The sequence below is a fragment of the Oculina patagonica genome, chromosome 11 (assembly GCF_052425735.1).
Source record: "Oculina patagonica isolate OP01 chromosome 11, crgOcupat, whole genome shotgun sequence".
In the NCBI taxonomy this organism is placed as follows: domain Eukaryota; kingdom Metazoa; phylum Cnidaria; class Anthozoa; order Scleractinia; family Oculinidae; genus Oculina; species Oculina patagonica.
In genome coordinates, this window is record NC_135768.1 from 20,738,447 (window position 1) to 20,751,814 (window position 13,368).

Here is a 13,368-nt window from a genome sequence, read left to right on the forward strand (position 1 = left end):
GGTTTCTTTCACAGACTTTAAAGTTAGAGCCACCTCGTATAGTATAATAAACACTGCTACAGCCCAATAGCTTTCTTCGAATTGTCACACACTAAGGTCTCTTCCCCAGACTTTTTGCTCGTGCAGCATACATGTAATAAACAGCACCACATGAAAGTACCATTCAATAGTTTTGATTTGAATGGTCACACTTTGATTTCATCCATAGACTGACATTATTTAGCATGCACAAAGCTTGATTTTGGGGAATCAAAGTGCAAATTAATTATTGCTCATGCCTTACATGCAGTCCTGTGACAACAAGTACATAAGTGGTAATGAAGGATCTTTAGTGTGATTGCTACTGATGAGAACAAAAATTACAGACAAAACCACCCTGTGGCGCTGCCAGGAAAGGCGTCTTCTCACAGGAGTTTTATATTAATTAATGTTAAGATAAATATTGTTGGTTATTGTTACTTGGGGAATAAACATCAGGTTTAAAATCCAGTCATCTGTTGTAGTTGTACAGTACAAAAAATTAAAAAAAATTATGCTTTAAATTGTTCAAGAAAAATAAAATATACTATATAGAAAGCAGCTCACAGTGCAGCTCTGAACTGTAGATAGAAAGTTATATTATCCCATTTGAGGCTTGAAACTCAAATTATTGATTTGCCTCGCAGTTTACTGACATTTCTTTTAATAAAAAATTTGTTGGTACATCAAGCCAATATCCCTTAGTTGATGATTTACTTTATTCTCATAACATGTCCACTTGACAATTTATGGATATTGTATGGAGAAATTAGATGTTGATTTCACTGTGCGTGCACTGTACATTCGCTTCCCGGCAAATTTAGCAGACAAATGATAGCATGTAAATTAGCCTTTAGGCTTGAGTGTTCTTTTACTAAAGTAAGTTTATAAGGATTATCAGATTTTTTTTATGTTAATTTTTGTTTTTTATTAAAAAAAGGTTTTTTGACAGTGATGGATTAATTTAAGTGGTGGTTAGGAACTTGCCATCATGGAAAATCTCCCTCAAGGGTATTTCTTATCATGCTAGAAAAATATTTTAAGACTTGTGGAAAGGCTTTTATGTTATTATTAGCATACAGCTGGAGATTAAAGTGGCTTCAATGAGTTTCAACTTCAATGAAATAATATCATTATAGCATTAAAGCAATTTTGTTGATATGGAAAATACATGCACATTCTATTTGAGAAATAGATACGTAACTGTGATAAATGATAAATTTTGACTTTTTTGGATCATTTTTGTCATACTAGGCGTAACATTAATTGATTAGACGTCAGGAAATTGATAGATGTGTTGATAACGTAGAAATGCAGGTTATTTGCATTTTTTATGTTTAGTGTACAGTACTTAAGGCTATTTTTAGCTTTTAAATGCCTCAAATTCAATATTTTAGTCTTGTGAGAGAGGAGATGCCAGTATTTACAAGTTATACAGACAATAACAATTGACAGTTATTGATCATAGATTGCTTTTTTACCTCTATCATCGACAAATGGAACATTTTAGGATAAAGTGAAGACATTTTTCTATTGCGTGATGCATAGTGCTCTGTCTTCTTGATGAATGCTTTGGTTAATTCCTGAGATCTTCTTGCCCCTTTTGCTCTTGGTTTTTCCATTTCTGGCCAGTGGAAACCAAATTAGTATTATTTTTAGATTTTTCAGCCTGTGGAAACTAAATTAGTATTAGTCAGGGGGAAATTAAAAATACCACATACAGAGAACTCGCACATATGGTTGTCAAAAAAGCTCAGAGAGCCCTAAGAGAAGTTATCAACATATTAATCATAAAGATAATGTTATGCTCAGACGTTTGACTTCCTGCAGTTGTTCCTGTAGGAATCAGTCAGAGGTGATTCTTGCCTTGCTGTCGAATTGTGCTATAAATACATACAGTTTTCTTTTTTGGTAATATACTGCGGTGCATAAGTCCTCATTTGCAAGTTCATCATTAACAGTATTTTTTTTGTTTTGTTATTTCAGAGTGTTTACAGTAACATCAGCCGTGTGCTAGAAGTGGCAGATAAACTCAGCGAGGCAGTGCATTATGAATCTGACCGAATCGAAGCTCTAGCACAGGCTGTTAGTCGCGAGTGGAAGTCGTTTGATATGAACATTAATCAACGGAGTTGTTTGTTAGCTCGTTCAGTTGCATATCACAAACACAGCGAGGAGGTAAGCTATACCCGGTATACAGTAAAACCTCCATTTAATGAACCTCTATATAACGAAGTCCTTGATATAGTGAAGGATATTCCTTCCCCCTATGAAAGTAAAATATATAGAAAAGAACCTCGATAAAACAGAAGCTCATTGTAGGGAACATATTTTGCCAGTCTGTTGGCTCTTCTTTATATCGAGGTTCCAATGCACACATTTTCAACCTTCAGTTTATGAGCTATTGCATAGATGCCAACATGGGAAGATCCAATATCAATTCTGATGTCAGAATACACATTTTGGTCAAAACCACCATTTGTTGACCAATAAAACTGACAGCAACCCAAAAATAGATCTGACCATCTTTCGCCATCTTGTTGATTTTGAGTGTTTTCATACTGAGATGTGCAAATTACCCAGGAAGTCCCAAAAATTTTTTAAAAAATATAGTATTGTATATAAAGTATATATAGTATACACAGATATTTTTGTCTGGCCACAATGAAAACCAGACAACCTATTTTTTTCACCTGTGGTTTGAGACAATGATCATGTGATAACAAACTCCTTGCCCTGCAGTTTGAAACTTTATTTTTATTGATTTTTTGGGGGAAATTAGATCTTGAGAACTCAGGGGTTAAAACTATTGTCAACAAAGAATACGGTAGTTAGTGGCCTGTGGTTAGAATTCCTTCAAAAAATGTCAATTTGTTTAAGCATTTTAAACGTGTACTTTTGCAAGGTCATTTTAAAATGCAACATCCTGTCAGCCACCCACAGGTTTAAATAAGAGAAATACATAATTTCATTTTATAATTTGATTTTTGCATGGTTTGACTTAAGCCTTCCCTCTTACTTGACCACAGAATCATTATTGTATTAACAAACCTTTATTATGCTCTACTTTTTCACTGATTGTTACAGCTGAATTTTTCAGAGAAATTTGTCATCTTTTGGCTTACCTCATTTGAATAATTTATCAACTACTAACAATAAATGACATATCAACTATGACTGTGTTGTTTGCTGTTTATTATGCAAAAAGTTTTGTATAAATTATGCAGAAAGCATGAGTCCTGACTGGAGTGTAACAAGGTTTACTTATTGTTAATTATGTTAATTAATTTATATGCAAAAAGTTTCGTTAATTATGCAAAAAGTTTTGTGTAAATTATGCAGAAAGCATGTGTCCTGACTGGAGTGTAACAAGGTTTACTTTTTGTTAATTATGCAAAACGTTTTTTGTAAATTATGCAGAAAGCATTTGTCCTGACTGGAGTGTAACCATGTTTACTTATTGTATTCCGCAGTTTCTTCACAATGTAAAAATCTGGCAAGACAAACTACAAAACAGTGACTACCAAGAGATTAAGGAAGTTGCCGCAGTAGAAAATTTATTAACAGATCTTAACGACTTACGGCAAGAGATTGAGGATGCGTTCGAGACCGTCAGCACAGACAGCAAAGCTCTATTAGCAGAACTTCAAAAATCTCCTCTGGTCGTGGAAAGTCAGTTTCTTAAAAATCCTGAATATTCTGAAGAAGCAGGATCTCATGTTATGGATATTTACCTCGAAGTTCATGAACATCACAGACAATTAGGAATGTTGTGGGAAAAACGCAAAGCGAGACTTAAAGAATACCTTCATCTGTGCATGTTTGATCAAGACAGCTCCCAGGTATGTACTCAGATACTAAAATTTATTGTAGTATTGAGTATTTTTATTTTTTAAAGCTTGTCAAGGCAGAACAATCTTTTGGGTACATATCTTTGTGTCCTGGTGCCTGAACTGCAGGTCTGACATAAATTGTGTACTTCCAGAAAATATCCATACCCAGCCCATGGAAGGTGATTGGAAATTACGAGCAGTACTGGTAGGGTTTTTCAAAAGCCAAAATTTTTAAAGGAAAGTATAAGGCTGAACTGGAATTTCCAGAGGGGTGGGGGATTCAAACCCAAAAAACCTTCCATGGGAGGGGTATGGATATTTTCTGGAACAACACAATGCCTGCTTGTCACAGTGTGTGACATCTGATGAACATTACCTCTTTCTCATTTCACTACAAAACCAAGCTACATGGCAATTACCATCTTTCTTTATTTAATTATCACCATGCAGTACGCTATCAACATTGCTGTTCCTAGCAGTATGCAGGATGCTTTCACATATGAATCTCGTAAATGGCCTTGCTCATCATGAGTCTCTCCATAGCTCAGTGGATTACGAGTGCCTGCCCGGTGCTTGAGAGGTTGTGGGTTTGATTCCCCTCTCTGACTCAAAATTTTGTCTTTGTCCCACACTCGTGACATGAAGAATGTAACATCTTTCTCATGACCTTTTACTTGATTGTGTACTGGTAGTCATTTGGGCATGAGAAACTTAGGCCTCGAAAAAAAAATTATGCAAATTAGGCTAAGGGTAGATTGAATCTACCCATGGCTTATTATTAACTGTAATAGAAGACATCATTTCACAGGTTAAGCGCGATCTAGGTGTTGCTTAATTTTGGCAGTAACACCTTTTCCAACTTGATCAAAAATATTTTCCAGACGCTTTCAGTTGTAATGAGTTTGGCTTTTTATTCACGACTTCCCTAGAGAGAAAGAAAAACAAAAACAGATATCAGCTGGAGCATAAGATTTATTCCCTAAAATGACTAACTACCAACGGAAACAGCATAGATTAATAGTCTACAATGTTTTATAAAAAGAATAACGTTAAAAACATTAGCGCGAGGTTATAATATTCTGCCCACAGATAACAACAGCTCAATAAAGAACTGACTACCCAGGTAGGACAGAATAATTTAGCGCGAGGTTAATATTCTGCCTACAGATAACAACAGTTCACTAAAGAACTGACTACCCAGGTAGGACAGAATAATTTAGCGCGAGGTTAATATTCTGCCTACAGATAACAACAGTTCACTAAAGAACTGACTACCCAGGTAGGACAGAATAATTTAGCGCGAGGTTAATATTCTGCCTACAGATAACAACAGCTCAATAAAGAACTGACTATACCCAAGTAGGACAGAATAATTTAGCACAAGGTTAATATTCTGCCTACAGATAACAACAGTTCACTAAAGAACTGACTACCCAGGTAGGACAGAATAATTTAGCGCGAGGTTAATATTCTGCCTGTAGATAACAACAGTTCACTAAAGAACTGACTAGCCAGGTAGGACAGAATAATTTAGCGCGAGGTTAATATTCTGCTTACAGATAACAACAGCTCAATAAAGAACTAACAACCCGACCAGACAGCTGACTACCCTATTGCGCAAATATATTTTCTGATAAAAGCAAATTATAAAAGTATACCTTACCATATGATTACGGCTTTGTCTTGCTTCCATAACATCGTGGATGGCAAGGACGCGTGGTTTGCGCAACCTCGTATTTCCCGCCCGAATTAATTAAATCGGTAACAAAGATGAAGGACGAAAATGCCGAATCTTTTATATTTATGAGACGAAACGCTTGAATATTCCTGGGCTCGCTTTCCACGTTCGTGATCGTCTATACTTCCAATAACGCGAGGAATATATTACAAAGAAACGACAAGGAATGCAACGCAATTCAAGAAATAAATTACAATGGAATCCTTGAAAGCGCCACTCTTCGTGCATTCCTCTTATGCCGCGTGTAGAAAATGCTATTGATCTTGATCTAGCTAATACTCGGATGGTAATTTTCCTCTGCTCACTCACATATACAAGTTCAGATGTAACTTACCGAAGTCGATTTATACACGCGGCTTTGCTGTAGATAATCAATGATGTGTATCCAATATATCTCGCATACGCGGTGCTGATACAAAAATGCCGGCTCAGACTTGACAGTGCTGCCAGGAAAATTTTATGGAACACTAATAATCGCTTTGAAATCTTCCAAACGCCTATATTGGCAGCTTAGCGAGGAAAAACCCATAAGAAGATTCACTGAAGACATAACGACCACATGGACCTTTTTCGAAACTGCGAATGCAAAGACTGCGTGACAAAAGAAACAGATATTCGGTCAAGTTTCATATCACATTTCCTGACATGCCGCGATGACAAGTCTTGTACAAGATTAAACGACCTCCTGGACAGAATTTTTTTTGAGGCCTAAGTTTGTCATGGTCATATGCCAGATGAGTTAAATTTCTGGTGGTTTTCCTTCAGAGGTGTGGCTGGTTTCATCTTCAGAATCTTTTGTTTTCCTTCCTACACAAAAGCTTTCACTGTTGTTTCTTTATTTTTGTCTTGCCTGGGATGTGATTGCAACAGTTTTGTTGGCCACAGGAGGCAATTTCATGTACATGCATCTGTACTTGAATTATACAGGCTGTGTACACTTAAACTGTTTGATGTTGCATCTTACCACATTCAAGAATATGTGACTGCCATTAAATACATGTAAATCTGGCATCCCTTTTAAAAAATAATTGTTAAGTGATCTGAGTAAATTATACTACAAACAAGATCTGGGCTTTCCATGTATTCTAGCATTGCTTTATTTTCAAATGATTTTAAAGAGATCTGAGTGAAATCTAATACAGGCAACTAATTTAACACAGTGAGAATATGTTTATGCTTTTCAAGGCAATAAACACAGAATCCTGACCTCTTGTTTTGCTTATACACTTTTAACAGTGTAAATAAGGTCGATATCCTCCCCCTCCTCTCTTCTGGATATTAGTTTTGCAAGACTTTAATTTTGTTAATTTTATTTGGCAAGCTTTTGCCTCTCAAATGCTGAATCAACTTTACATGTAGGCTAGAGTGCAAGGGTGTTGTAGAATTGAGTATTGTATGTTTCTGTTTAGTTGTCCCTAATTAGTCTTTTCAAACTAAATCTAAATAAGTTTTGAATCTTAGTTTTCCTGTTTGTAGGACATGGCTTATTAACTTGATCTGTCACAGATTAACTGCATATGAGATTTTTAATTGCGATTTTGTCAATCAAAATAACATGCACTTTAAAATGCAGTCATACATACATACATGAATATTTCAGATTAGAAATAGCATCTTTTACTAACAGTCACATGTATCTGTATTACTGCATCAGCTTGGGATAAAATAAGTTAAAAGTATTCAATGCTATGTGTTTTTACCACTCTTGTACACAGTATAACATAATCCTTCTTGCCATACTTTTGTTTTCCATATTTTAAAATCATTTGCCAAATTAATCGTAACATGTTTTGAATTGGACATATCCTGTTTATAGGTTAAGGTTTATTAACTGGAAATGACATGAAATGATTTTTCTCAACCCTAATAAATGCCAACTGATTGTTAAAATCAGTACATATATCATTCAGCCAATTTCTCAATACGAAAGCCATTTATTAGTTGCTTAATTTCCTTACTCAGGTAGCAATTGTTCATAGACAACTTCAGGAAGAATTTCCATTTAATTTTGATACCATCTCTTTAAAAAAATTGAACGGAAAATTCTTTCCTCCTTAATTTTGTTTTTAATCAAGTCCGTGCTAATATGTTGTAGCATAAATTTGATAAACAGTTTATTTCCTGTGCAAAGCAAATAAGAATTTATATTGACATTCAAACTTCCTTCCTTGATAATCTTATTAAATTAACTATATTTTAAACTCTCCCCTGGAGGGGTCAGTGTGTTTTTTTCCTTTACAGTGTGTACCTCACCTACCCCTTGTAAGGAATATTTTGCTAACCGGTTCTGGTTAGAGAACTTGTTTTCCACCTGTTGAATTGGTTAATTTCATGAACAATACTGACCTCTATCACACAATGATTATTTTTGCTTTAATCCTTTTTCCTTGCATATTTTCCTTTTGAGAAACAAGCAACTATTACATATTCCCTAATAAATGACTCTGACTTTCTCTTTGGTTAGTGACAATTATTTGCTAGTAGCAGATTTGTGAGATTGTTGGTTGTAAATTATGCAAAAGCTTGTTTTCAATTGGATTTAGCATTTTATTTTGGTTTGAAGGTGTGAAGAGTGTGTTATTTTTCACTGTACAAAATTCTCAATTCCCTGTTAAAAAATTATAGAATTTACAATAATCTTTCCTTTAGAAAGTGTTATCTTTCCCTTTCCTTTTATACCTTTCCAAGTAATTCAGTAAAATTTTCCTTCCAGATGACTATATTAATAGACATTTGTTACCCACCCAAGCTCACAGCAACCAATCACATTCAAGCTTTTTTATTTCATTTACAAGAAGGCATTAGAAGTGGCAAAGAATGATTGCTTTACATGAATTTCACCTGTATAATGGGGAGACTCTCCCTTCTTTGTCATGTGTGAGGTTTTACTAGATCTTGTTCTGTGCAATGACCACCCAAATGAACTTCTTTATAGATACTGGATAGGTAGAATGGTAAGTAAATTTTTGTTGCTAAAATTCTAGTCTGTATAACATCAGTGAAGCCCAATATAGGAAAGTGTGATAATTTTGTCATATTATATTCATGGTTTGTTTTAAGTAATCAGGTTTTGAAATGCTGAATGTATGTACATGTATATCAGAAGAGTTATATTTTATATCTGACATATTTGATTTTTGAGAAGGAAGCTGATGTGGGCAGATGATGAAACTGAAATGAATATTTGTTTCTGTAGTATTGAATGTCACGAATATTCTGATGTATATTCATTATTTTGTGTTTTGTTTTGAATTTCACGAGAGACGACAGAGCGAGATTAATATTAACTATTCTTCGCTTCTCTGAACCCAGCATTTACTTAAAGTTAGGCATATTGACTTTCCTTGTTGAAGCATGATTCTGTGAGCAGTTTGCTGTATGAATGTTCTGTGTAATTCACATGTGTAAATAGTTTCTTTGGGGGTAATATATCACCACAGTTTCAATTGTACAAGAAAATATTAACAGTGAATAATAACTTTTCTATGTGCTGATCACAGAAAACAGTGCTTAAACTAAAGTTAGCTTTGCTTTTCTCCGCTATATTTGTAGAGGAAACCTAAGAATATGCTGCACATCAGATAGACTTCCTTGACTGACCTAAATATTTATATTCCTCCAATTAATTTACTGTGTTCTCATTGTTAGTATTTTGCTTAGGTCACCCTCTAACCTCATGGTCATATTTTCCCTGTCTTCGATTCGGTTAAACCTTTTCTTTATGAATTTCAGCATTCAAAGGCTTCACTTTTAAAGATGGCAATTTGTTTCCGAATAGCATGTATTTATGTCTGATCGATTAGATTTCATTTTTAGCAGATGCTAAGCTTGTTGTAATTTCTTACTCTGGCTTCCTTATGCTCTATGAAGTATTTCTCATTTAAAACTCATGAATTTACTATAAGAAGCAGGCTTCAGTTTTAAGCCAAACAAAATTGGCACAAGGGAAAAGCAATATATCCACTTGAAATACAACTCCTTCCTTCCTTTAATCAACAGGTGTTGAGTAAAGAACACAGCACATTGTAAAAAGCCTGCATTTAAATTCTCAACATATGCTAATTCATTCACAGTTTGGTCTGCTATGTAAATTACTTTCTTTGTGTGGCTGACAGCAAACACAAGACGTGTGACAGCCAGCAGCTATTGTTTAGTGACTGTATTGTTTTATTAAGCTCTCTTATCGAGTTTTTCTTGTGTGTGTTTCAAGTGATTGGTTACTTGCAGTTTCTTGGTGTAAATTGAATTCTTTTCATTAGTTTTCGTCAATTTTTATAAATTAAAAGGAAAAGATGATTCGTAATTGGAGTGAAAACCCAGGGGGAAAAGGGAGTTATATTTGTTAGTGTCAAGAAGCAGGTGTTTTGGGAAAATGTCTTTAAAATTTAATAATGCTTTATTTTCTAACTGTATTATTTTGCGAAATTTATTAAATTCTCTCCCAAGCTCCTGTGCTGAACCAAAATAAAAACTGAAAAATATGTCATAGCATAGTGCTGAAGCAAATGCATCAAAAATGAGAGTGGATTGGCCTACAGAATTAATTTTGTTTTATTTTGAAAACACCTGAGTTTAATCTTAAGAGATTGATGAGGGCTTTAGGATTACAGTTTGGGGAGAATTATTCTCAAACCAACAATGACAGGAGTTGAAATATAATGGAACAAGAAATCTACATGTAGTTACTTAAGCATGTCATTGAAAATGGTAGGTACTCTTTTCTAGAAATTTAAACCTTATACTTCTGTTATTTTTGTTGTTATTAGAAGAGAGAATGTTCTCCGATGCCTGCCAACATCTCTAGAGGCATTACACAAGTCTAGAATAACTAATAGTGTTATTTTATTACTCCATCATGTCATGCAAGGGAGAAGTCTTTGCGTGTTTTAACGTCAAACAGAACTTAAGGATATCAAGTAAATTTGAACTCAGGATATTTAACTTGCATGGTTTGTGTGCATGTGCGTACAAAATATTTTTAGTTTTTGATTGCATGACAAAATAGTTTTGTTCATTTAAATTGTACAATTTGGAGATTTTGATTAAATTTATGCCCTGGTTGTTTGGCTTAACATAATTTCTATCCTCCAACTACATGTAAATTGTTCTTTAGAAAATTTTGCCACTAAAAAGAGTGCTTACTTTTAGGAAATTTTTCTTTTCCTTCAGAGATAGTTTATGATAAATATATGTTTTGATTGCTGTTGTATGCCATAGAATTAGTTTACCCTTTTCTTGTTAAAATGTATTTATTTGCTCTACAGTCTTAAAAGCTGTTTTTACTTTAGTCTAGTGTGTTGATATTTGTACTCAGGATATCCATTACCTTGTTTACAATTCATTGCAGAAATTGAATATAAACAAACAAAAACTAAAATTTATTCTTGATAGTATTTTCCTCTTATACAGAGTTTTCTGATGTTATCTGATTCCCAAATTGCATGCAAGTTAAAAAAAGATTCTAAAGTGCAGAGATGTGGTTGTTGATTTGTAGTTTAAACTTTACACATTTTGAGTGTTATCTAGTAAACATTACTACAATTGTTTTCAATGAAACCTGAACAATGTCATGTTATTTTTTGTGTTATCTTCTTATTTTTATTATTATTATTTCTAGTAATCCATACTTACTTTATAAAACATACATTGTAAACATACTTAGCAACGAACATCTTTTGGCCTCTGGGCTAAAATGTTCATGTACTGAATTTTCACACAAATTTTTAAGTACTATATTCTGCTTTTAAGTCAAAGGTTTTTGTCACGGTGAGAGAATGGCCTCATTTTGTTTTATTATTGATTTCACATGACCATCCCAGATTTCAAACCCCGAAAATTTTGCACCAAAATAAGATGACCAACACACAAAGGAATGGAGCTGCAATTTGTTTAAAAACATGTACACAAATGCGTGCTTGGAAGAGAAATTCTCGGATAAAGTTCGGAGTTTTATTTACACACTCACGTTTTATTGTTTTATTAGATTTGGCTAGTGCAAAAAAAAAGTAAAAGTTAAACCTTATAAGTTACAGTATTACAGAAAGAGGAGTTGTTTATCAATGCTAAGATGTGAGTCGTAATGCATATTAGAATTAAGGGAAATATAGTAAAATACATTGTGGAAATTAAGATGCTCTTTGCCTCTAAGTTGAAATAATTATGTTCACAGCATGTTAACTCTTCCTTGTGGTCGTATATCAGTGGTTGTTTGAGTTGCTGGTAATTTTGATTTGATTTGGACTGGTTGGGGGTTGGGTTGAAGTTGTTGATTGACAGAAAAAAAAAAACAATTTGGTGGTCTCTCAGTGGGTCATCTTTCAAAAAAAATGTTAATGTCTAATAACAATACTGCTAAGGTCATGCAATTTCAACAAAACTTCATCATTTTCAAACAAATAAATCATTACTATATGTCATACTTACATGCATATTCTCATTACTGGTTTCCATACTTTTTCTTATTGTTTTATTTGGGAGAATTTGTATGAATATCCAGTTTGTTTTAATGTTGATCATTGCATTCATTCTCATAACATTGTAGTGATGTTTAAAGGAGAATTCAGATGTAGATCAGCATTGGGTCTTGATCAGTATTTGGTTTTGGCAAAGCAAAGTAGTGTGAATATTTTGAAAGATCTCATGCTTGCTTGTTTCTATGACAGTATGTCTTGCTACCAAGCCACTACATTAATGATACAACCATAGCAGGTTGGAAAGCAGCTTTTACAAGGTCTCACATGAATGACTCGCTACCATACGAGAGAACAAGAGAACAAACAGCTCTCATAAGCTTGTAATTCTACTGGTCCTCAAGTGTAGCAGTTGCTATTGTTATGGGGGCTAGGGGCATTGTTTCTGTTGCTTGTTCTATTGTTCTCTCGAAGGGTAGCGAGCCATTCATGTGAGACCTTGCGAAAGCTGCTACCTGACCCTTCAATCCTAGAGATTGGAGTAACCTGACCAGTTGCCAGTATACTCTTTTATTACTACTCCCTGGATGGGATGGTAGTTCGATACAGCATTACACCAGCATTTTGTTAAGTTGGGCTCAACAATTTTCCCTGTCCCCATTCAAACACCTGGGTAGAGAGAATCACAACACAAGGAATTAAATATGCAATGCACTGACCCTTCATCAACTGTGCCTCCCATTTGTACATGAAATTAGCAGTATATAAATAAATGATTAATAATTCAATTATTTTATTTCAGGTGATAAAATGGATTGAAGAGCACGGTGAAACATTTCTGTTGAAGCACACAGGTGTTGGAAAGTCGCTAGTGAAGGCAGAAGCTCTGCTCAAGAGACATGAAGAATTTGAAACCATTGCTCAGGTTAGTTTGAACAAATCTCAAGCTACATATTCTCCTAACTTATTCCCATACATTTCTTTTAATGTTAGTTCGGAGAATTTAGTGTTACATCAAGACAATATCCCATAGTTGATGAATTTCTCTATTCTTATTACCTGCCTGCTTGGGAATGTATTTATATTGTAGGGAGAAATTGGAGCCAAAAAAAACTCCATTTTGATGACCTAACACTGCAATGGAGAGTTGTGTAGTAGCATTCATTGTTTGTTATCTGGTTGTGATTTTCTGTGTGTGGAAATACCATACCGTGATTTATACCATGCCATAGAAAATACAGCCAATCAGAATACAGGAAAGCCGTTGTATATTCGACGGTATTCAACTCAACCTTCCCATCGTGCGCTGCAATTTTTTTCTCGACGAAATTTATTAAGCGTATTTTCTATGGCATGGTATAAAATAGTT

General features: G+C 34.4%; 1 protein-coding gene across 1 annotated transcript in view; it reads left to right on the forward strand.

Annotated features, from left to right (window-relative positions):
- The window catches only part of LOC144630099 (kalirin-like), a 93,598-nt gene that overhangs the window by 34,506 nt on the left and 45,724 nt on the right, over positions 1-13,368 (forward strand). Inside the window, 3 exon segments of the mRNA XM_078488386.1 lie at positions 2,005-2,196; positions 3,492-3,860; positions 12,802-12,924. Coding sequence (XP_078344512.1) covers positions 2,005-2,196; positions 3,492-3,860; positions 12,802-12,924 — 684 coding nt within the window.